General features: G+C 48.6%; 2 protein-coding genes across 6 annotated transcripts in view; one reads left to right on the top strand and one right to left on the bottom strand.

The window, feature by feature from the left end:
- ubtfl (upstream binding transcription factor, like) overlaps positions 1–8,085 on the top strand; it is a 41,022-nt gene extending 32,937 nt beyond the window's left edge. The window contains exons 13-20 of one of the 4 annotated variants that reach the window (XM_074649794.1): positions 1,843–1,995; positions 3,973–4,101; positions 4,516–4,601; positions 4,988–5,177; positions 5,984–6,031; positions 6,219–6,356; positions 7,117–7,218; positions 7,639–8,085. In XM_074649794.1, coding sequence (XP_074505895.1) covers positions 1,843–1,995; positions 3,973–4,101; positions 4,516–4,601; positions 4,988–5,177; positions 5,984–6,031; positions 6,219–6,356; positions 7,117–7,218; positions 7,639–7,713 — 921 coding nt within the window. In that variant the 3' untranslated portion in view covers positions 7,714–8,085. The remainder of the gene's footprint in view (positions 1–1,842; positions 1,996–3,972; positions 4,102–4,515; positions 4,602–4,987; positions 5,178–5,983; positions 6,032–6,218; positions 6,357–7,116; positions 7,219–7,638) is intronic. The other 3 variants (XM_074649798.1, XM_074649797.1, XM_074649796.1) reach the window with 3 other exon arrangements.
- Positions 8,086–10,570: 2,485 nt separating this feature from the next.
- fastk (Fas-activated serine/threonine kinase) overlaps positions 10,571–24,062 on the bottom strand; it is a 14,937-nt gene continuing 1,445 nt past the window's right edge. For both annotated transcript variants that reach the window (XM_074649793.1, XM_074649792.1), the window contains exons 3-12: positions 22,504–23,356; positions 21,761–22,091; positions 18,297–18,484; positions 17,966–18,114; positions 17,652–17,868; positions 15,468–15,627; positions 15,034–15,125; positions 14,256–14,934; positions 14,051–14,165; positions 10,571–13,236 (exon numbers count right to left, since the gene is read on the bottom strand). In XM_074649793.1, coding sequence (XP_074505894.1) covers positions 13,150–13,236; positions 14,051–14,165; positions 14,256–14,934; positions 15,034–15,125; positions 15,468–15,627; positions 17,652–17,868; positions 17,966–18,114; positions 18,297–18,484; positions 21,761–22,091; positions 22,504–23,314 — 2,829 coding nt within the window. In that variant the 5' untranslated portion in view covers positions 23,315–23,356 and the 3' untranslated portion in view covers positions 10,571–13,149. The remainder of the gene's footprint in view (positions 13,237–14,050; positions 14,166–14,255; positions 14,935–15,033; positions 15,126–15,467; positions 15,628–17,651; positions 17,869–17,965; positions 18,115–18,296; positions 18,485–21,760; positions 22,092–22,503; positions 23,357–24,062) is intronic.

Below are 24,062 nucleotides of genomic sequence, written 5' to 3'. Positions count from 1 at the left end.
GAGAGTTAAAAACCAGGGTACTAGAGAGTTAAAAACCAGGATACTAGAGAGTTAAAAACCAGGGTACTAGAGAGTTAAAAACCAGGATACTAGAGAGTTAAAAACCAGGGTACTAGAGAGTTAAAAACCAGGGTACTAGAGAGTTAAAAACCAGGGTACTAGAGAGTTAAAAACCAGGATACTAGAGAGTTAAAAACCAGGATACCAGAGAGTTAAAAACCAGGATACTAGAGAGTTAAAAAACAGGGTGCCAGAGAGTTAAAAACCAGGGTACTAGAGAGTTAAAAACCAGGATACTAGAGAGTTAAAAACCAGGGTACTAGAGAGTTAAAAACCAGGATACTAGAGAGTTAAAAACCAGGGTACTAGAGTTAAAAACCAGGATACTAGAGAGTTAAAAAACAGGGTGCCAGAGAGTTAAAAAACAGGGTACTAGAGAGTTAAAAACCAGGATACTAGAGAGTTAAAAAACAGGGTGCCAGAGAGTTAAAAACCAGGATACTAGAGAGTTAAAAAACAGGGTGCCAGACAGTTAAAAACCAGGGTGCCAGAGAGTTAAAAACCAGGATACCAGAGAGTTAAAAATCAGGGTACTAGAGAGTTAAAAACCAGGATACTAGAGAGTTAAAAACCAGGGTACTAGAGAGTTAAAAACCAGGATACTAGAGAGTTAAAAACCAGGATACTAGAGAGTTAAAAAACAGGGTGCCAGAGAGTTAAAAACCAGGGTGCCAGAGAGTTAAAAACCAGGGTGCCAGAGAGTTAAAAACCAGGATGCCAGAGAGTTAAAAACCAGGGTGCCAGAGAGTTAAAAACCAGGATACCAGAGAGTAAAAACCAGGGTGCCAGAGAGTTAAAAACCAGGATACCAGAGAGTAAAAACCAGGGTACTAGAGAGTTAAAAACCAGGGTACTAGAGAGTTAAAAACCAGGATACTAGAGAGTTAAAAACCAGGGTACTAGAGAGTTAAAAACCAGGATACTAGAGAGTTAAAAAACAGGGTGCCAGAGAGTTAAAAACCAGGATACTAGAGAGTTAAAAACCAGGATACTAGAGAGTTAAAAAACAGGGTGCCAGAGAGTTAAAAACCAGGATACTAGAGTTAAAAAACAGGGTGCCAGAGAGTTAAAAACCAGGATACCAGAGAGTTAAAAACCAGGGTACTAGAGAGTTAAAAACCAGGGTACTAGAGTTAAAAACCAGGATACTAGAGTTAAAAACCAGGGTACTAGAGAGTTAAAAACCAGTATACTAGAGAGTTAAAAAACAGGGTGCCAGAGAGTTAAAAACCAGGGTACTAGAGAGTTAAAAACCAGGATACTAGAGAGTTAAAAACCAGGGTACTAGAGAGTTAAAAACCAGGATACTAGAGAGTTAAAAACCAGGGTGCCAGAGAGTTAAAAACCAGGGTACTAGAGAGTTAAAAACCAGGATACCAGAGAGTTAAAAACCAGGATACCAGAGAGTAAAAACCAGGGTACTAGAGAGTTAAAAACCAGGGTACTAGAGAGTTAAAAACCAGGATACTAGAGAGTTAAAAACCAGGATACCAGAGAGTAAAAACCAGGGTACTAGAGAGTTAAAAACCAGGGTACTAGAGAGTTAAAAACCAGGATACTAGAGAGTTAAAAACCAGGGTACTAGAGAGTTAAAAAACAGGGTGCCAGAGAGTTAAAAACCAGGATACTAGAGAGTTAAAAACCAGGATACTAGAGAGTTAAAAACCAGGATACTAGAGAGCCCGTGGCGGACTGATGCGTATCACAGTCTACTTCCTGAGTCAGACTGATTTCAGAACATCTGTGATCCTGTAAACTCACCTGTCAGGTGGTGTTCTTCAGTGTCGGGAGGCGGAGCCGGAGACGTGGACGGCTACCGGACAGCCGAAAGAGAGACGGGACGGGAAGAAGGCGGCGAAGCTTCCAGAGACGCCGAAAACCGCCGAGGAGATGTGGCAACACAGCGTGATCGGAGACTACCTGGCTAAATACAGAGTGAGATCATTACACCAACCTGCAGCTTCACAGTAAAACCCTGCAGCTGCTTCACAGTAAAACCCCTCCAGCTGCTTCACAGTTAAACCCCTCCAGCTGCTTCACAGTAAAACCCCTCCAGCTGCTTCACAGTAAAACCCCTCCAGCTACTTCACAGTAAAACCTCTCCAGCTGCTTCACAGTAAAAAACCCTCCAGCTGCTTCACAGTAAAACCCCTCCAGCTGCTTCACAGTAAAACCCCTCCAGCTGCTTCACAGTACAACCCCTCCAGCTGCTTCACAGTAAAACCCTGCAGCTGCTTCACAGTAAAAAAAACTCCAGCTGCTTCACAGTAAAACCCCTCCAGCTGTTTCAGTTAAACCCCTCCAGCTGCTTCACAGTAAAACCCCTCCAGCTGCTTCACAGTTAAACCCCTCCAGCTGCTTCACAGTAAAACCTCTCCAGCTACTTCACAGTTAAACCCCTCCAGCTGCTTCACAGTTAAACCCCTCCAGCTGCTTCACAGTAAAACCCCTCCAGCTGCTTCACAGTAAAACCCCTCCAGCTGCTTCACAGTAAAAAAAACTCCAGCTGCTTCACAGTAAAACCCTGCAGCTGCTTCACAGTAAAAACACCTCCAGCTGCTTCACAGTAAAACCCCTCCAGCTGCTTCACAGTAAAACCCCTCCAGCTGCTTAACAGTAAAACCCTGCAGCTGCTTCACAGTAAAAAAACCTCCAGCTGCTTCACAGTAAAACCCCTCCAGCTGCTTCACAGTAAAACCCTGCAGCTGCTTCACAGTAAAAAAAACTCTAGCTGCTTCACAGTAAAACCCCTCCAGCTGCTTCACAGTAAAAACCCCTCCAGCTGCTTCACAGTAAAACCCCTCCAGCTGCTTCACAGTAAAACCCCTCCAGCTGCTTAACAGTAAAACCCTGCAGCTGCTTCACAGTAAAAAACCCTCCAGCTGCTTCACAGTAAAACCCCTCCAGCTGCTTCACAGTAAAAACCCCTCCAGCTGCTTCACAGTAAAACCCATCCAGCTGCTTCACAGTAAAAACCCCTCCAGCTGCTTCACAGTAAAACCCCTCCAGCTGCTTCACAGTAAAACCCCTCCAGCTGCTTCACAGTAAAACCCCTCCAGCTGCTTAACAGTAAAACCCTGCAGCTGCTTCACAGTAAAAAAAACTCCAGCTGCTTCACAGTAAAACCCCTCCAGCTGCTTCACAGTTAAACCCCTCCAGCTGCTTCACAGTAAAACCCCTCCAGCTGCTTCACAGTAAAACCCCTCCAGCTGCTTCACAGTAAAACCCCTCCAGCTGCTTCACAGTAAAACCCCTCCAGCTGCTTGACAGTAAAACCCCTCCAGCTGCTTAACAGTAAAACCCTGCAGCTGCTTCACAGTTAAAACCCCTCCAGCTGCTTCAGTTAAACCCCTCCAGCTGCTTCACAGTTAAACCCCTCCAGCTGCTTCACAGTTAAACCCCTCCAGCTGCTTCACAGTAAAACCCCTCCAGCTGCTTCACAGTAAAACCCCTCCAGCTGCTTCACAGTAAAACCCCTCCAGCTGCTTAACAGTAAAACCCTGCAGCTGCTTCAGTTAAAACCCCTCCAGCTGCTTCACAGTAAAACCCCTCCAGCTGCTTCACAGTTAAACCCCTGCAGCTGCTTCACAGTAAAACCCCTCCAGCTGCTTCACAGAAAACCCCTGCAGCTGCTTCACAGTTAAAACCCCTCCAGCTGCTTCACAGTAAAACCCCTCCAGCTGCTTCACAGTAAAACTCCTCCTGCTGCTTCACAGTAAAACCCTGCAGCTGCTTCACAGTAAAACCCTGCAGCTGCTTCACAGTAAAACCCCTCCTGCTGCTTCACAGTAAAACCCTCCTGCTGCTTCACAGTAAAACCCTCCAGCTGCTTCACAGTAAAAACCCTGCAGCTGCTTCACAGTAGATCAGTGTAGCAGGATTTGACTGCTGGTCATGTGACTTGCTCCGCAGAGTGACCGCAGGAAAGCTCAGGCGGCGATGGAGGCGGCCTGGAAGTCGATGGAGAAGAAGGAGAAAATTCCGTGGATCAAGAAGGCGGCGGAGGATCAGAAGCGTTACGAGGTTCAGTACCAACCTGTGGTCAGTGAGCCACACCCCCCACACTCTGACTCCGCCCTCTCCTGTTGAGGCTACCGCCACACCGAGAAAACGTCATTCACACCTTCAGATTCATTTAGATGTTCACATCTATTTTTCTGTTTAATGTTCCAAAGCTGTCCCACCACCATGTACTTCTACTCTGATAAATGTCTTACTACTGAGTACATAAAGGCAGTGATAGGAGTGTTTCTGAGCTGTGACTGATGTTGTCCCGATGTTGTCCTGATGTTGTCCTGATGTTGTCCTGATTGTGTCCTGATGGTGTCCTGATGGTGTCCTTATGTTGTCCTGATGGTGTCCTGATGGTGTCCTTATGTTGTCCTGATTGTGTCTTGATGGTGTCCTGATGGTGTCCTTATGTTGTCCTTATGTTGTCCTGATGGTGTCCTGCAGAGGGAGCTGTTGGAGATGAGGGCTCCACCAGCAGCTCAGAATCAGAGGAAACCGAAGTTTGACGGCGAACCGAAGAAACCTCCAGTGTGAGTATGACTTCTGTTTTCATGACCTGTCTGCAGGACGTGTTGCGTTCACTGACGGCGACGGTGTTTATTAAAGGGACTCTACAGAAGACTCAGAAACTGCTCGTTAACAGCGACACCCCGTGGCCGTTAAGTCAACGACAGTCAGCATCCTGCCGGCTTGCAGTGCGTAGCCGCGAGTGAGTGTCGGTCAGAGCGGCGAGGTGACACACGAGCAGCTAAAACCACGACGTCACTGAATGTTTCAGCTGCTCGGCAGCGACGTCAGATCCAGACGAAGGTCGTTCTGTGAACCGATGATCCGGCCGATGTTGATCTGAGTCTTAAAGGTCCTGTTTGTAACTTCTAACACGTATAACTCATTGCTGGTCGGTTCTGTCCAATAGGAGCGGGTACCAGATGTTCTCCCAGGAGCTGCTGACCAACGGGGAGCTGAACCACTTCAGCCTGAAGGAGCGGATGGTGGAGATCGGCAAGAGGTGGCACAAGCTGAGCCAGACTCAGAAAGACAAGTACAAGAAGATGGTGGAGGAGCAGCAGGGGGAGTACAAGGCCGAGCTGGAGGACTGGGTCAAGGTAACGCCCGCTTGATACTCAACATCTTCTTCTTCTTCTTCTCTCCTCCTGATACTCAACATCTTCTTCTTCTCTCCTCCTGATACTCAACGTCTTCTTCTTCTTCTTCTCTGCTCCTGATACTCAACATCTTCTTCTTCTCTCCTCCTGATACTCAACATCTTCATCTTCTTCTTCTCTCCTCCTGATACTCATCATCTTCTTCTTCTTCTTCTCTCCTCCTGATACTCATCATCTTCTTCTTCTTCTTCTCTCCTCCTGATACTCATCATCTTCATCTTCTTCTTCTCTCCTCCTGATACTCAACATCTTCATCTTCTTCTTCTCTCCTCCTGATACTCATCATCTTCTTCTTCTTCTTCTCTCCTCCTGATACTCATCATCTTCATCTTCTTCTTCTCTCCTCCTGATACTCAACATCTTCATCTTCTTCTTCTCTGCTCCTGATACTCATCATCTTCTTCTTCTTCTTCTCTCCTCCTGATACTCAACATCTTCATCTTCTTCTTCTCTCCTCCTGATACTCATCATCTTCTTCTTCTTCTTCTCTCCTCCTGATACTCATCATCTTCTTCTTCTTCTTCTCTCCTCCTGATACTCATCATCTTCATCTTCTTCTTCTCTCCTCCTGATACTCATCATCTTCTTCTTCTTCTTCTCTCCTCCTGATACTCAACATCTTCTTCTTCTTCTTCTCTCCTCCTGATACTCAACATCTTCATCTTCTTCTTCTCTCCTCCTGATACTCATCATCTTCTTCTTCTTCTCTCCTCCTGATACTCAATGTCTTCTTCTTGTGTCCTCAGTCTCTGTCTCCTCAGGACCGAGCCGTCTATCAGGAGTTCTCCACCTCGGTGAGTTCACTCTTCTTCTTTCTTCTGATGTAAAACATGAAGCAGCAGAAACGGAGCTAATCTGATTACAGAAGTTATTTTAATAAACCAGACAGTAGTTCATGAGACAGGTAATCTGAAACCATCATGTCCCTCCGTGTCCTCTGTGTCCTCCGTGTCCTCTGCCGTCCTCCGGTGTCGTCATCAGAAGCGTCGCAGCACCACTAAAGTTCGCAACAGTCCCGGCGCTAAAGTCCGAGTGACGGCGAAGGGGAAGGCCGCCGGTTCAAGAGCCGCTACGCCGACGGTCGGAGTCGCCAAGAGAGCCATGGCCTACCGAGCCAAGGTAACACACACTACACACTACACACTACACACTACACACACTACACACACTACACACTACACACACTACACACTACACAGTACACACACTACACACACTACACACTACACACACTACACTAGACAAGAGAGCCATGGCCTACCGAGCCAAGGTAACACACACTACACACTACACACTACACACTACACACACTACACTAGACAAGAGAGCCATGGCCTACCGAGCCAAGGTAACACACACTACACACTACACACACTACACACACTACACTAGACAAGAGAGCCATGGCCTACCGAGCCAAGGTAACACACACTACACACTACACACACTACACACACTACACTAGACAAGAGAGCCATGGCCTACCAAGCCAAGGTAACACACACTACACACTACACACACTACACACACTACACTAGACAAGAGAGCCATGGCCTACCGAGCCAAGGTAACACACACTACACACTACACACACTACACTAGACAAGAGAGCCATGGCCTACCAAGCCAAGGTAACACACACTACACACTACACACACTACACACACTACACTAGACAAGAGAGCCATGGCCTACCAAGCCAAGGTAACACACACTACACACACTACACAACTATACCATATACTACGCACACTACACACTACACAATGCTATTTTTCTTCTTATTGACGTTATTGATCATAACCTGGGCGGGTATTTGGAGCCCTGGGTGCGGTCTGTCAGGCTCAGTGCTGTAAAGCGGCGCCTGTGTGTCTTCCAGCAGGACGTGTCCGACTCAGACGAGGAGAAGAGCGACTCGTCCGACTCTGACGAAGATGACGAGACGTCAGGAAGCAGCGATAGCGACGACGACGATGATGAGGTGAAAACACCAAAACATTTTCCCTTAATTTGTCTCTTTGAAAAGGACCCAAACTAAGGGTTAATTAATGGCTTCTATTATCTTAAGAGGCTTTACATGTATCAAATATCATGAAAGACAGTTTTTACCTTAAAAGTCCCTTCATCTTTGTCTTCAGGGATTCGCGACAGATTGGACGTTAATAAACTAATAATTAATGGATTAAAATATATTAAGAGTTTTAATGGACCTTTAAGGTTTTAAGGTTTTGTCTCCCGTCGTTAATTAAACATTTTGATACAGAAAACTCTTAAAATCAGTTAAAATACATCATAACTAACTAGGGTTACCATGGCAACCAGCTAATATCTAACAGCCCGGTTAACACGCTCCAAATGGTCTTGACTTTTTTCACCACTTCCTGTTTTGTCATTTCTTCAGAACGAGGACGAGGATGACGAGGACGATGAAGATCAGTCCTCCTCTGAGGAATCCAGTGACTCAGACTCTGACTAGCCCCGCCCCCTCATTAGAGAGGACAGGCTGTGCAGGCCACGCCTCCTCACATGCCAATCATCCAGGCGGACCAATGAGAACGGGCAACGCCTCTGAAGGGGGCGGAGCCTGACGGAGCATTTTGTTACTCGTGTGTTTGTTTTTATCGAGTGTTTGTTGGTTTTTATCAGAACGTTTCAGTCGGGTGGAGAGCTGTTTTTCTTTTGTTTTTTGCAACGGCAGGGGGGGGCGGGGCTTGTACAGAGTTTGACAGGCAGAGGGGGGGGTGGAGCCTATTGGTTGTCATTTGTTACCGCTGAGGGAGGAGCCAGCGCTCGGCCTCCAATCAGCTGCCTGCCTGAGAAAATTAACAAATAAATGCACTTTTTCTCATTTCTGTTGTCGGATATCATTATTTATCTGAACGCACCACGACGCCACGACATCATTACACCACAACACCACGACATCATTACACCACAACACCACGACATCATTACACCACAACACCACGACATCACAGCTACAAGTGACATCACAGCTACAAGTGACATCACAGCTACAGGTGACATCATGACATCACAGCTTCAGGTGACATCATGACAATGACTTCAGGTGACATAACAGCTTCAGGTGACATTGGACCTTGCTCTGGACTTGTTGGACCTTACTCTGGACTTGTCGGACTTGGCTCTGGACTTGTTTGACCTCGATCTGGACTTTGGCTCTGGACCTGGCTCTGGACTTGTTGGACCTTGCTCTGGACTTGTTGGACCTGGCTCTGGACATGTTGGACTCGCTCTGGACTTTGGCTCTGGACTTGTTGGACCTCACTCTGGACTTTGGCTCTGGACTTGTTGGACGTTGCTCTGGACTTGTTGGACCTGGCTCTGGACTTGTTGGACCTCACTCTGGATTTGTTGGACCTCGTTCTTGACTTGTCGGACCTTGCTCTGGACTTGTCAGACCTCACTCTGGACTTGTTGGACCTTGCTCTGGACTTGTTGGACCTGGCTCTGGACTTGTTGGACCTGGCTCTGGACTTGTTTTGACATCACTCTGGACTTGTTGGACCTGGCTCTGGACTTGTCGGACCTGGCTCTGGACTTGTTTTGACATCACTCTGGACTTGTTGGAACTTGCTCTGGACTTGTTGGACCTTGCTCCGGACTTGTCGGACCTCACTCTGGACTTGTCGGACCTTGCTCTGGACTTGTCGGACCTTGCTCTGGACTTGTTGGACCTCGCTCTGGACTTGTTGGACCTTGCTCTGGACTTGTCGGACCTCACTCTGGACTTTGGCTCTGGACTTGTTGGACCTTGCTCTGGACTTGTTGGACCTCACTCTGGACTTGTCGGACCTTGCTCTGGACTTGTTGGAGCTTACTCTGGACTTTGGCTCTGGACTTGTTGGACCTGGCTCTGGACTTGTTGGACCTCACTCTGGACTTGTTGGACCTCGTTCTTGACTTGTCGGACCTTGCTCTGGACTTGTCAGACCTCACTCTGGACTTGTTGGACCTTGCTCTGGACTTGTTGAACCTGGCTCTGGACTTGTTTTGACCTCACTCTGGACTTGTTGGAACTTGCTCTGGACTTGTTGGACCTGGCTCTGGACTTGTTGGACCTGGCTCTGGACTTGTTTTGACATCACTCTGGACTTGTTGGACCTGGCTCTGGACTTGTCGGACCTGGCTCTGGACTTGTTTTGACATCACTCTGGACTTGTTGGAACTTGCTCTGGACTTGTTGGACCTTGCTCCGGACTTGTCGGACCTCACTCTGGACTTGTCGGACCTTGCTCTGGACTTGTCGGACCTTGCTCTGGACTTGTTGGACCTCGCTCTGGACTTGTTGGACCTTGCTCTGGACTTGTCGGACCTCACTCTGGACTTTGGCTCTGGACTTGTTGGACCTCACTCTGGACTTGTTGGACCTTGCTCTGGACTTGTTGGACCTCGCTCTGGACTTGTTGGAGCTTACTCTGGACTTTGGCTCTGGACTTGTTGGACCTGGCTCTGGACTTGTTGGACCTCACTCTGGACTTGTTGGACCTCGTTCTTGACTTGTCGGACCTTGCTCTGGACTTGTCAGACCTCACTCTGGACTTGTTGGACCTTGCTCTGGACTTGTTGAACCTGGCTCTGGACTTGTTTTGACCTCACTCTGGACTTGTTGGAACTTGCTCTGGACTTGTTGGACCTGGCTCTGGACTTGTTTTGACATCACTCTGGACTTGTTGGACCTGGCTCTGGACTTGTCGGACCTGGCTCTGGACTTGTTTTGACATCACTCTGGACTTGTTGGACCTGGCTCTGGACTTGTCGGACCTGGCTCTGGACTTGTTTTGACATCACTCTGGACTTGTTGGAACTTGCTCTGGACTTGTTGGACCTTGCTCCGGACTTGTCGGACCTCACTCTGGACTTGTCGGACCTTGCTCTGGACTTGTCGGACCTCACTCTGGACTTGTCGGACCTTGCTCTGGACTTGTCGGACCTCACTCTGGACTTTGGCTCTGGACCTTGCTCTGGACTTGTCGGACCTCACTCTGGACTTTGGCTCTGGACCTGTTGTCCACCTGTTTATTGACCTTTATTTATTGTTAACTGATCTTTTCTCAGATGACGTCATCAGAACCAGAATCAGAACTAGAATGGTGTGTATTGCCAGGTGTAAGAAGTATACACTAGGAATTTGCTTTGGTTATGTTGGTGCAAGTCAAACAGTATAATAACAGAAGAATATATAAACACTAGAATATAATAATAACAAATTTAAATTCTACTAATATACAATATAAACTATAAACACAAATAAACATGATAAAAACATAACGTGTTAATAATAATAATAATAATAACACGACACAGACGAGTTCAGTTTCAGGTTTTATAGACATTTGAATGATATTCATATATATATATATTAATATATATATATACGTATATATGAATGAATGAATAGATTTATAGAATATAAACAAGCTTCTTTCCGTCCCGATACACAAATAAATAATCTGACCTTTGACCCCGACATTAATCACCCCCTCCGCCCCCCAATCATCCCGGCGCTCATCCTCCGGGCCTTTGGCACGCCCACCGTGTTACCATGGTAACTCTCCCCCTCCCCTCAGTGTGCATTCAGAGAGAACTACAGTACCCATCAGCCCCTGCTCTCCCAGCTTCATCATCTGACTTTATAAAACAGTGATGCCCCGAAAAACAGAGTCCCGCACATGCATCGTTACCAAACTTTATAAAAAGACCCCCCCCCCCCAAAAAAAGATATGTTTGTCCACCCACACAGCGACAAATCAGATCACAGCCTGCACTCTGACCCGTTACAGGACCGTCGGGTGTTTCTGTCGACCGTGTTCCAAAACTATCCTCCGTCACACCTAATGACAGCAGCCCCGACGGTGCGTTCAAGGACACTTCAAAACTGCTGTCAGCTGCACGACCTCCGTACAACGACACTGACATGATGACATCACAAGGTCAGCGTGGTTCTGGAGACGACATCTGGAGGTCAGTCTGAAGTCAGTCTGGAGGTCAGTCTGAAGTCAGTTTGGAGGTCAGTCTGAAGTCAGTTTGGAGGTCAGTCTGGAGGTCAGTCTGGAGGTCAGTCTGAGGTCAGTTTGGAGGTCAGTCTGAGGTCAGTCTGGAGGTCAGTCTGAGGTCAGTCTGAAGTCAGTTTGGAGGTCAGTCTGAGGTCAGTCTGGAGGTCAGTCTGAGGTCAGTCTGAAGTCAGTTTGGAGGTCAGTCTGGAGGTCAGTTTGGAGGTCAGTCTGAGGTCAGTCTGAAGTCAGTTTGGAGGTCAGTCTGAGGTCAGTCTGAAGTCAGTTTGGAGGTCAGTCTGGAGGTCAGTTTGGAGGTCAGTCTGGAGGTCAGTCTGGAGGTCAGTCTGAAGTCAGTTTGGAGGTCAGTCTGAGGTCAGTCTGAGGTCAGTTTGGAGGTCAGTCTGAGGTCAGTCTGGAGGTCAGTCTGAGGTCAGTCTGGAGGTCAGTTTGGAGGTCAGTCTGGAGGTCAGTCTGAAGTCAGTCTGGAGGTCAGTCTGAAGTCAGTTTGGAGGTCAGTCTGAAGTCAGTTTGGAGGTCAGTCTGGAGGTCAGTCTGGAGGTCAGTCTGAGGTCAGTTTGGAGGTCAGTCTGAGGTCAGTCTGGAGGTCAGTCTGAGGTCAGTCTGAAGTCAGTTTGGAGGTCAGTCTGAGGTCAGTCTGGAGGTCAGTCTGAGGTCAGTCTGAAGTCAGTTTGGAGGTCAGTCTGGAGGTCAGTTTGGAGGTCAGTCTGAGGTCAGTCTGAAGTCAGTTTGGAGGTCAGTCTGAGGTCAGTCTGAAGTCAGTTTGGAGGTCAGTCTGGAGGTCAGTTTGGAGGTCAGTCTGGAGGTCAGTCTGGAGGTCAGTCTGAAGTCAGTTTGGAGGTCAGTCTGAGGTCAGTCTGAGGTCAGTTTGGAGGTCAGTCTGAGGTCAGTCTGGAGGTCAGTCTGAGGTCAGTCTGGAGGTCAGTTTGGAGGTCAGTCTGGAGGTCAGTCTGAAGTCAGTTTGGAGGTCAGTCTGAGGTCAGTCTGAAGTCAGTTTGGAGGTCAGTCTGGAGGTCAGTTTGGAGGTCAGTCTGGAGGTCAGTCTGGAGGTCAGTCTGAAGTCAGTTTGGAGGTCAGTCTGAGGTCAGTCTGAGGTCAGTTTGGAGGTCAGTCTGAGGTCAGTCTGGAGGTCAGTCTGAGGTCAGTCTGGAGGTCAGTCTGAGGTCAGTCTGAGGTCAGTTTGGAGGTCAGTCTGAGGTCAGTCTGGAGGTCAGTCTGAGGTCAGTCTGGAGGTCAGTCTGAGGTCAGTCTGGAGGTCAGTCTGGAGGTCAGTCTGAGGTCAGTCTGGAGGTCAGTCTGGAGGTCAGTCTGAGGTCAGTCTGGAGGTCAGTCTGGAGGTCAGTCTGAGGTCAGTCTGAGGTCAGTTTGGAGGTCAGTCTGGAGGTCAGTCTGGAGGTCAGTTTGGAGGTCAGTCTGAGGTCAGTTTGGAGGTCAGTCTGGAGGTCAGTCTGAGGACGGACGGACGAGTTGGAACATGGTCAGAAAGCAGCGGGACGGTCCTTTAAGAAGCCGCACAGCCTGATGGGAGTCTGAGTCCAGCTGCTCATTAGTGATGTCACAACTGTTAACTGCTCTATTAAGTGTTCTCTTCTGTTTCCTGTCAGCTGACCAGACCATGAGCTCATTGATCAGCTGGTTCACTGATGACATCACTGATGACATCATCATCAGCTGCGATCTGAATCAACACGTTAACGTGCAGGTGATATCAATCTGCTGACCTTTGACCCCAGGAACCAGGATTCAAACATACACACACGCGCGCGCACACACATATACACACGCGCGCGCACACACATATACACACACGCGCGCGCACACACATATACACACACACGCACACACACGCACACACACACACACACACACACAGAGCGTCATAGCGGGGCGTCCAGCAGCTTCTTGTGCAGGTACTGCTTCACCTCCTCGATGCCGTTCAGCTTCTCCAGCTCGTGGTACGGCAGCTGGGAGGGATGACAAGACAACAGAGAGCTGAGCTGAGCTTAGCTTAGCTTAGCTTAGCTTAGCTTAGCACAGCACAAAGACTGGAAGCAGAGGGAAACTGACATGTTGGAACTGTTTGTTGACCAGCTGATAGATAGGCGGCTTCATGTCTAAAGGGGTCCAAAAATAATAATTCATTATAATAATAATAATAATAAATAATATAATAATAATACATCATTAATTAAAAATAAATAGAATAATAATAATTATTATTATTATTATTATTATTATTATTATTAATAATAAATATAAAAATATAAGAAATTAAATAATAATAAAGAATAATATTATAATAAAGAATTAATAATAATAATAATATAATAATAATAATAATAATACATATAATGTTTATGTAATGACAGTCTCTCCATCAGAGATCTTGCTGTGTGTGACCATATGTGTATCCTGTTTAACAGTCCTCCATGCTACTATAAAACCTCAAAAGCAGAAGGTACGGTTCCGTGTTCTCAATAAAGACACAGCTCAGTCTTTCTCTTCACTTTTTATTTGCTGATGTGTATATATGTGCATATGTAACTGTATGAATATGTATATGCTTGTTTCTATTGTTTTGGTTTCATTATTTATGTTTCAGTGTATTCTGTTGTACATGATGTGGGTTTCCTTGGAAAGCATTTTGTGCTTTGTGTTTGAAAAGTGCTCTACAAATAAACGTATTATTATTATTCTAATGAAGCAGCCGGCTGGAGTATTAATGGAAGGACTACATATCCCATCAGGCCTCGGGAGGAGGTCTGTGTGTGGACCCACCTGTAGGATGATGTATCCCAGAAGCCTCAGGTGCCGGTCCCTCATGGCTCGAGAACCCACCAGAACCTCAGAGTTGTGGCAGTAGTGCCACTTATCGTTGACGGACATGATGACCCTGCAGAGACACAGAGACCCGGTTACACACCACCACACCGGTTCAGGTTCAGGTTCAGGTTCCATCAGGGTCCCTCTGAGGCAGACTGACCTCCTGATCGCTCTCTGCTCCGTCGAGGGGTTGTCGGCGTCAGGTCTGTCGGGGGGGTGGAGCTGTGGTGACGGGGGCCCTCTGTCGGCCCCGGACCCCTCAGAATACGTCACACCCTCGTAGAACCCCGGCAGCTCGCAGTCTGTCCCCGGGCCCCCTGGGGACCCCCCCTCGTCCTCCAGGATCTTCCCGATGGAGAACTGGAAGAGTGAGTCCGGCGCCGAGGCCCCCGCCGGTCCCTGGACTCCGGGCGGGGCCAGGCCGTCAGAGGGGGGGCTGCTGAGCGTGGAGCTGTCCTGGCTCTCCAGAGAGTGCTCCTTGGCCAGGCTGGAGTAGTACTCCGCCGCTGGGACGTAGTATGGGCCGTAAGGGCCGCCGTTGGTCCCGGGACGCGGGGGCCCCGTGGCCCCCGGCGTGCTGCGGATGTGGTGGGGCAGGAAGCACCGACCCTCCGCTGCTCCGCCCGTCGCATCGCCCACCTGACACGGCTGCTCGGCGCCCTCCTCCGGCGGCGCGAACGGAGAAAACTTCTGGAACTCTGAAGTCACCACGGCAACCGCACCGTCAGCTGACTTGGTCGCCACGGCGACGCAGGACGGAGAAACGATGCTGAGAGCCAGACCGGCGCCGGTCCTGATGGGTAGAACCCGACCAGAAGAGTCCATCCACAACACGAAGTCTGGAGACCAACAGGTGATCACATCGTCATGGAAACGCAGTACTCTGAGTGTAGTACTCTGTGTGTAGTACTCTGTGTGTAGTACTCTGTGTGTAGTACCTGTGTAATATCCTGGGGCCAGTACTTCGTCCTGTTTGTAGTTCTGTTCTCCAACCAGCTGTCTCAGAGCTTCAGCCACCAGACCTTTATAACTGACAGGAGACAAAACAGAACCGGTCAGAACCGGTCAGGACCAGCCAGAACCAGCCAGAACCAGCAAGAACCAGCCAGAACCGGCCAGAACCGGTCAGGACCAGCAAGAACCAGCCAGAACCGGCAAGAACTGGCCAGAACCGGTCAGAACCAGTCAGAACCAGTCAGAACCAGTCAGAACCAGTCAGAACCAGTCAGAACCAGCCAGAAGATCCAGTCACAACTAGTCAGGAGTGACCAGGACCAGACCGGTCAGACCCACTTGAGTACTAGAAAGATGCAGGTCCAGTTCTGCCGGTTGGTCCGGTCCAGTTCTGCCGGTTGGTCCGGTCCAGGTTTACCTGTACTTGCGGTTGACCTCGTCAGCAGTCAGGGCGTGGTCGAACATCAGAACCTTGTGGGCATCCTGCAGTCGTGGTCCGGTGTAGTCTCGGTACTCCAGCTCAACGGCAGCGTCCAGCAGAGAGAGGTACCGCCGGACGATCAGAGCGTACGGACTGTCTGTACAACACAGAAATACACCACACACATACTGGTACTGTAAGGCAGTAATGAGTACTCTTTAGAGCTCTACTGGTACTGTAAGGCAGTAATGAGTACTCTTTAGAGCTCTACTGGTACTGTAAGGCAGTAATGAGTACTCTTTAGAGCTCTACTGGTACTGTAAGGCAGTAATGAGTACTCTTTAGAGCTCTACTGGTACTGTAAGGCAGTAATGAGTACTCTTTAGAGCTCTACTGGTACTGTAAGGCAGTAATAAGTACTCTTTAGAGCTCTACTGGTACTGTAAGGCAGTAATGAGTACTCTTTAGAGCTCTACTGGTACTGTAAGGCAGTAATGAGTACTCTTTAGAGCTCTACTGGTACTGTAAGGCAGTAATGAGTACTCTTTAGAGCTCTACTGGTACTGTAAGGCAGTAATGAGTACTCTTTAGAGCTCTACTGGTACTGTAAGGCAGTAATGAGTACTCTTTAGAGCTCTACTGGTACTGTAAGGCAGTAATGAATACTCTTCAGAGCTCTACTGGTACTGTAAGGCAGTAATGAGTACTCTTTAGAGCTCTACTGGTACTGTAAGGCAGTAATGAGTACTCTTTAGAGCTCTACTGGTACTGTAAGGCAGTAATAAGTACTCTTTAGAGCTCTACTGGTACTGTAAGGCAGTAATGAATACTCTTCAGAGCTCTACTTGTACTGTAAAAGGCAGTAATAAGTACTCTTTAGAGCTCTACTGGTACTGTAAGGCAGTAATGAGTACTCTTTAGAGCTCTACTGGTACTGTAAGGTAGTAATGAGTACTCTTCAGAGCTCTACTTGTACTGTAAAAGGCAGTAATAAGTACTCTTTAGAGCTCTACTGGTACTGTAAGGCAGTAATGAATACTCTTTGGAGCTCTACTGGTACTGTAAGGCAGTAATAAGTACTCTTTAGAGCTCTACTGGTACTGTAAGGCAGTAATAAGTACTCTTTAGAGCTCTACTGGTACTGTAAGGCAGTAATAAGTACTCTTTAGAGCTCTACTGATACTGTAAGGCAGTAATAAGTACTCTTTAGAGCTCTACTGGTACTGTAAGGCAGTAATGAATACTCTTTGGAGCTCTACTGGTACTGTAAGGCAGTAATGAATACTCTTTGGAGCTCTACTGGTACTGTAAGGCAGTAATGAGTACTCTTCAGAGCTCTACTGGTACTGTAAGGCAGTAATGAGTACTCTTTAGAGCTCTACTGGTACTGTAAGGCAGTAATGAATACTCTTTAGAGCTCTACTGGTACTGTAAGGCAGTAATGAATACTCTTCAGAGCTCTACTGGTACTGTAAGGCAGTAATGAGTACTCTTCAGAGCTCTACTTGTACTGTAAGGCAGTAATGAGTACTCTTTAGAGCTCTACTGGTACTGTAAGGCAGTAATGAGTACTCTTTGGAGCTCTACCGGTACTGTAAGGCAGTAATGAGTACTCTTTAGAGCTCTACTGGTACTGTAAGGCAGTAATGAGTACTCTTTGGAGCTCTACTGGTACTGTAAGGCAGTAATGAGTACTCTTTGGAGCTCTACTGGTACTGTAAGGCAGTAATGAGTACTCTTTAGAGCTCTACTGGTACTGTAAGGCAGTAATGAGTACTCTTTGGAGCTCTACTGGTACTGTAAGGCAGTAATGAGTACTCTTTGGAGCTCTACTGGTACTGTAAGGCAGTAATGAGTACTCTTTAGAGCTCTACTGGTACTGTAAGGCAGTAATGAATACTCTTTGGAGCTCTACTGGTACTGTAAGGCAGTAATGAGTACTCTTTAGAGCTCTACTGGTACTGTAAGGCAGTAATGAGTACTCTTTAGAGCTCTACTGGTACTGTAAGGCAGTAATGAATACTCTTTGGAGCTCTACTGGTACTGTAAGGCAGTAATGAATACTCTTTGGAGCTCTACTGGTACTGTAAGGCAGTAATGAGTACTCTTTGGAGCTCTACTGGTACTGTAAGGCAGTAATGAGTACTCTTTGGAGCTCTACTGGTGTGTTCTGGTACTGACTGGTGACGTTGCTGATGAAGGCGGAGGAGAAGACGCGGTGCAGGACCAGGCCCGGGAAGTGTCCCAGCTGGAACAGAGACATGAGGATGTTGACGGTGGCGAGCGGCGAGCTGAGCGCCTTCAGCTCCACCACTTCCTCCAGTCGGGAGAAGAACTGCTGCTCGCCGGACGGACGGTAACTCATCCTGCTGAACGGGAACACCAGCTTCTGGATCACCTGAAGACACACGGACAGACACACCTGCAGAGTCCCATACACCCGTACACCGGTACACCGGTACAGAAGACCATATCACCGCCGGTTCGGTCCTCACCTTACTGTCCAGGTACTCGGCCTTCTTCACCAGGAAGTCTGCGATGGTGTCGAGCAGGCGGGTCTCTCTCAGGCGATGGCGAGCGATGTATTTGGCAATCAGAGCCATCGTGTACGGAGTGATGCTGTCCATCTTCTTCGGCAACTCCTCTGGTGGAGAGCAACAAGTCACATGATCAATACAGGAGCTCCCACAGAGCTGACCCCCATGGACCGGGTCTGGGTATGGGTTCAGGTTCAGGTTTATGGTTCAGGTTTAAGCCAAAGTGAACCCGGTGTGAACCAGTTGTGAACCCGGTGTGAACCCGGTGTGAACCACATGTGAAGCTCACCTGCCAGGCTGCTAATAAACCTCTCCTGTCTGTTCTGGTAGAACAGGTGTGAGCTGAAGATCAACTCCAGACTCTTGTTGCTCGCCTCCCGTACGCACGCCGCCAACATCTCGTCCAGCAGCGCCATCTCCTGGTCACGAACGCCACTGACGCTCGCCAGCGTGTGTTTGACCAGACGAAGGATCTTCCTGAAGTCAGAAACAGACAAAGAGACAGAAGTTCACACCTGTTAGAATCTTTAAAATCCCCTTAATGAACCCTGAAGGGTTGATCAGTAGCCAGAGATCCTTCATTTGTCCTTTCATTTGAAAAACCAAAACACCTTATTTTGAAAAGCCCTTACATGGAACATTTGGCACCTTTTATGTAGCTGTCCAGTCAGTGCTGAAAAAATAAACTCCTGACTATACAGTATACCCCGCCGTACTATAACAACCCCTTAGTATACCCCGCCGTACTATTACAACCCCTTAATATACCCCGCCGTACTATTACAACCCCTTAATATACCCCGCCGTACTATAACAACCCCTTAGTATACCCCGCCGTACTATTACAACCCCTTAATATACCCCGCCGTACTATTACAACCCCTTAATATACCCCGCCGTACTATAACAACCCCTTAGTATACCCCGCCGTACTATTATAACCCCTTAATATACCCCGCCGTACTATTACAACCCCTTAATATACCCCGCCGTACTATTACAACCCCTTAATATACCCCGCCGTACTATTACAACCCCTTAATATACCCCGCCGTACTATTACAACCCCTTAATATACCCCGCCGTACTATTACAACCCCTTAATATACCCCGCCGTACTATTACAACCCCTTAATATACCCCGCCGTACTATAACAACCCCTTAGTATACCCCGCCGTACTATTACAACCCCTTAATATACCCCGCCGTACTATAACAACCCCTTAGTATACCCCGCCGTACTATTACAACCCCTTAGTATACCCCGCCGTACTATTACAACCCCTTAATATACCCCGTCGTACTATTACAACCTCTTAATATACTCCGTCGTACTATTACAACCCCTTAATATACCCCGTCGTACTATTACAACCCCTTAATATACCCCGCCGTACTATTACAACCCCTTAGTATACCCCGCCGTACTATTACAAACCCTTAATATACCCCGCCGTACTATTACAACCCCTTAATATACCCCGTCGTACTATTACAACCCCTTAATATACCGCGTCGTACTATTACAACCCCTTAATATACCCCGCCGTATTATTACAACCCCTTAATATACCCCGCCGTACTATAACAACCCCTTAATATACCCCGCCGTACTATTACAACCCCTTAGTATACCCCGCCCTACTATAACAACCCCTTAATATACCCCGCCGTACTATTACAACCCCTTAATATACCCCGCCGTACTATAACAACCCCTTAGTATACCCCGCCGTACTATTACAACCCCTTAATATACCCCGCCGTACTATAACAACCCCTTAGTATACCCCGCCGTACTATTACAACCCCTTAATATACCCCGCCGTACTATTACAACCCCTTAATATACCCCGTCGTACTATTACAACCCCTTAATATACCCCGCCGTACTATTACAACCCCTTAATATACCCCGCCGTACTATTACAACCCCTTAGTATACCCCGCCGTACTATTACAACCCCTTAATATACCCCGCCGTACTATAACAACCCCTTAGTATACCCCACCCTACTATTACAACCCCTTAATATACCCCGCCGTACTATTACAACCCCTTAATATACCCCGCCGTACTATAACAACCCCTTAGTATACCCCGCCCTACTATTACAACCCCTTAATATACCCCGCCGTACTATAACAACCCCTTAGTATACCCCGCCGTACTATAACAACCCCTTAGTATATCCCGCCGTACTATTACAACCCCTTAATATATCCCGCCGTACTATAACAACCCCTTAGTATACCCCGCCGTACTAGTACAACCCCTTAATATACCCCGCCGTACTATAACAACCCCTTAGTATACCCCGCCATACTATTACAACCCCTTAATATACCCCGCCGTACTATAACAACCCCTTAGTATACCCCGCCGTACTATAACAACCCCTTAGTATACCCCACCGTACTATAACAACTCCTTAGTATACCCCGCCGTACTATAACTACCCCTTAGTATACCCCGCCGTACTATAACAACCCCTTAGTATACCCCGCCGTACTATAACAACCCCTTAGTATACCCCGCCGTACTATTACAACCCCTTAATATACCCCGCCGTACTATAACAACCCCTTAGTATACCCCGCCGTACTATTACAACCCCTTAATATACCCCGCCGTACTATTACAACCCCTTAATATACTCCGCCGTACTATTACAACCCCTTAATATACCCCGCCGTACTATTACAACCCCTTAATATACCCCGCCGTACTATTACAACCCCTTAATATACCCCGCCGTACTATTACAACCCCTTAATATACGCCGCCGTACTATAACAACCCCTTAGTATACCCCGCCCTACTATTACAACCCCTTAATATACCCCGCCGTACTATTACAACCCCTTAATATACCCCGTCGTACTATTACAACCCCTTAATATACCCCGCCGTACTATTACAACCCCTTAATATACCCCGCCGTACTATTACAACCCCTTAATATACGCCGCCGTACTATAACAACCCCTTAGTATACCCCGCCCTACTATTACAACCCCTTAATATACCCCGCCGTACTATTACAACCCCTTAATATACCCCGTCGTACTATTACAACCCCTTAATATACCCCGCCGTACTATAACAACCCCTTAGTATACCCCTCCCTACTATTACAACCCCTTAATATACCCCGCTGTACTATTACAACCCCTTAATATACCCCGCCGTACTATAACAACCCCTTAATATACCCCGCCGTACTATAACAACCCCTTAATATACCCCGCCGTACTATTACAACCCCTTAAGGACCCTCATTAAAACACCTGACTGACATCATTATTACTGAGGACTTTAAGGTAACATTAAGGTAACATTAGGTAACTTTAAAGGTAACATTAAGGTAACATTAAGGTAACTTTAAGGTAACATTAAGGTAACTTTAAGGTAACATTAAGGTAACATTAAAGGTAACATCAAGGTAACTTTAATTTAACTTTAAGGTAACATTAAGGTAACATTTAAGGTAACATTAAGGTAACATTAGGGTAACTTTAAAAGGTAACATTAAGGTAACATTAAGGTAACTTTAAGGTAACATTAAGGTAGCATTAAAGGTAACATCAAGGTAACTTTAAGTTAACTTTAAGGTAACATTTAAGGTAACATTAAAGGTAACATTAAGGTAACTTTAAGGTAACATTAAGGTAACATTAAAGGTAACTTTAAGGTTATAGTTAATGGATTTAGTCTCCAGTGTGTGACGTTAACATCAGGATCTTCTCACCTGTTGGCGAGCAGTTGTTCAGGGTTCGGAGGCGTGTTGTTGTTGTTAGCGGTGGCGCCCCCCGTAGCAGCGGCGGGTTCCTGCGGCTGCAGCGAGCGCCACTTGAGTCTGTAGTAGGAGAGCAGCAGGAAGAGCGTCTGCGGGTGGCGCTCTCTCTCCAGGTTCTTCTCCAGGCCGGCCAGGCAGGCCTCCGTCAGAGGGTGCTGGCTGCCCGGGTGGAGCTTCATGCTGGAGCTGAACACCATGGACACGTCCTTCTGGTTGAACTGGTTCAGTCTGGACTGGGACTCCGCCTCCAACACCTGGACCACCTGAGAGTCACTGGGAAGACCTGAAGAGACCACAAACACAGGACCAGATGTTGACCCAACTACTTCCTGTCTATATGTATGACCTCAGCACCTCTCCGTTTACCTGGGCTCTCCTCCTCGTCTCTCTGCTTCTCACCTTTATGGATATGATCATTATTATAGAATGATGTCACACATCAGCAAATTAGCGTATTAGTGTATGACATCATCGAGCGAGCCTCACCGAATTAGCCTCACTTGTGGAGCCTCACCTGAGGAGCTTCACCTGAGGAGCCTCACTCGAGGAGCCTCGCCTGAGGAGCCTCACCCGAGGAGCTTCAACCGAGGAGCCTCACCCGATGAGCCTCACCCGAGGAGCCTCACCCGAGGAGCCTCACCCGAGGAGCCTCACCCGTCTGTTAAACCTGATCAGTTTAGTTGTGGTCAACTCACCGAGCGCCGCCACGGCGTACAGACAGTTGACGATGCTGAAGTTGTCAAACTTGGCGCAGTCGTTGACGATGGCGTTACAAAGCGTCTGGAAGTCCTGATGCTCCAGGATCTGGCGTCCGTCCCCTCCCTCTGCCGCTCCTCCTCCTGAAGCCTCAGCGTCGGGGTCGTCCCCACCGCCTCGTGGCGGCGGCGTGGCCTGTAGCAGCTGTCCGATCTTCTGCAGGGCGACGGGGTAGTGGTTGTGGGAGATCTTGGCGGGGTTCTGGGTGACCCAGCGCAGCACCTCGTCGGGACGCCGAGAGCGTTCGATCAGACGCTTCATGGTGAAGAATGTGTCGTAGCTCATCTTCTCGTGGATGAAGTTCCACGTCTTCTTCTTGCTGCCGGTGGCGGCGGCCCCTCCGGCGGGAGCCCCCCCTCCGTATGTGTGGAAGTGGGCGTGGTGCTGGTAGTGGGGGGGCAGCGGGGGCGGGGCCAGGTGGGCAGGGGGGGGGTGGGGGTGGTAGTGGTGGTGGAAGTGCACTCCTCGGTGGGCGTCAGGGCGACTCGGGTACAGCGGGTAGGCGGGGGGAGGTGGGCCCAGGTGGGGGTGAGGAGGGTGGGGGGGGTGGGGCGCCTCCAGCATGGCCAGCCCCGCCCTTCGCCCCTGTTTAACCCCACCTCCTCCTCCTCCTCCTCCTCCTCCTCCCCCTGCGGGGCTGTACAGGCGGGTGGCGTACATGTGGACTGACTGAGCGGCGGGGCGGGGGGGGCAGGGAGGGAGGCGGCGAGCTCGGCTCAGGAGGCGCCACCCAGAGGACGAACACAGCATAGTCCAACAGACAGGACGCCTGGACGACACAGACCACACCTCCTACAGGAGGAGGAGAGAGGAGGAGGAGGAGGAGGAGAGAGGAGGAGGAGGAGAGAGGAGGAGACAGAGGAGAGAGGAGGAGGAGGAGGAGGAGGAGGGAGGAGGAGGAGAGAGGAGGAAGAGGAGAGAGGAGGAGACAGAGGAGGAGGAGGAGAGAGGAGGAGGAGGAGAGAGGAGGAAGAGGAGAGAGGAGGAGACAGAGGAGGAGGAGAGAGGAGGAGGAGGAGGAGACAGAGGAGGAGAGAGGAGGAGGAAGCGGAGGAGGAGGAGAGAGGAGGAGACAGAGGAGGAGGAGGAGAGAGGAGGAAGAGGAGAGAGGAGGAGAGAGGAGGAGACAGAGGAAGAGAGAGGAGGAGGAAGAGGAGGAGGAGAGAGGAGGAGGAGGAGAGAGGAGGAGGAGGAGGAGATAGAGGAGGAGAGAGGAGGAGGAGGAGAGAGGAGGAGAGAGGAGGAGACAGAGAAAGAGGAGGAGGAGGAGAGAGGAGGAAGAGGAGAGAGGAGGAGACAGAGGAAGAGAGAGGAGGAGGAAGAGGAGGAGGAGAGAGGAGGAGGAGGAGGAGACAGAGGAGGAGAGAGGAGGAGGAAGAGGAGGAGGAGGAGACAGAGGAGGAGACGCAGGAGGAGGAAGAGGAGACAGAGGAGGAGAGAGGAGGAGGAGGAGACAGAGGAGGAGAGAGGAGGAGCCAGAGGAGGAGGAGGAGACAGA

The sequence above is a fragment of the Sebastes fasciatus genome, chromosome 11, assembly GCF_043250625.1.
Source record: "Sebastes fasciatus isolate fSebFas1 chromosome 11, fSebFas1.pri, whole genome shotgun sequence".
NCBI lineage: Eukaryota > Metazoa > Chordata > Actinopteri > Perciformes > Sebastidae > Sebastes > Sebastes fasciatus.
This window is presented reverse-complemented; position numbering and strand designations above follow the sequence as displayed.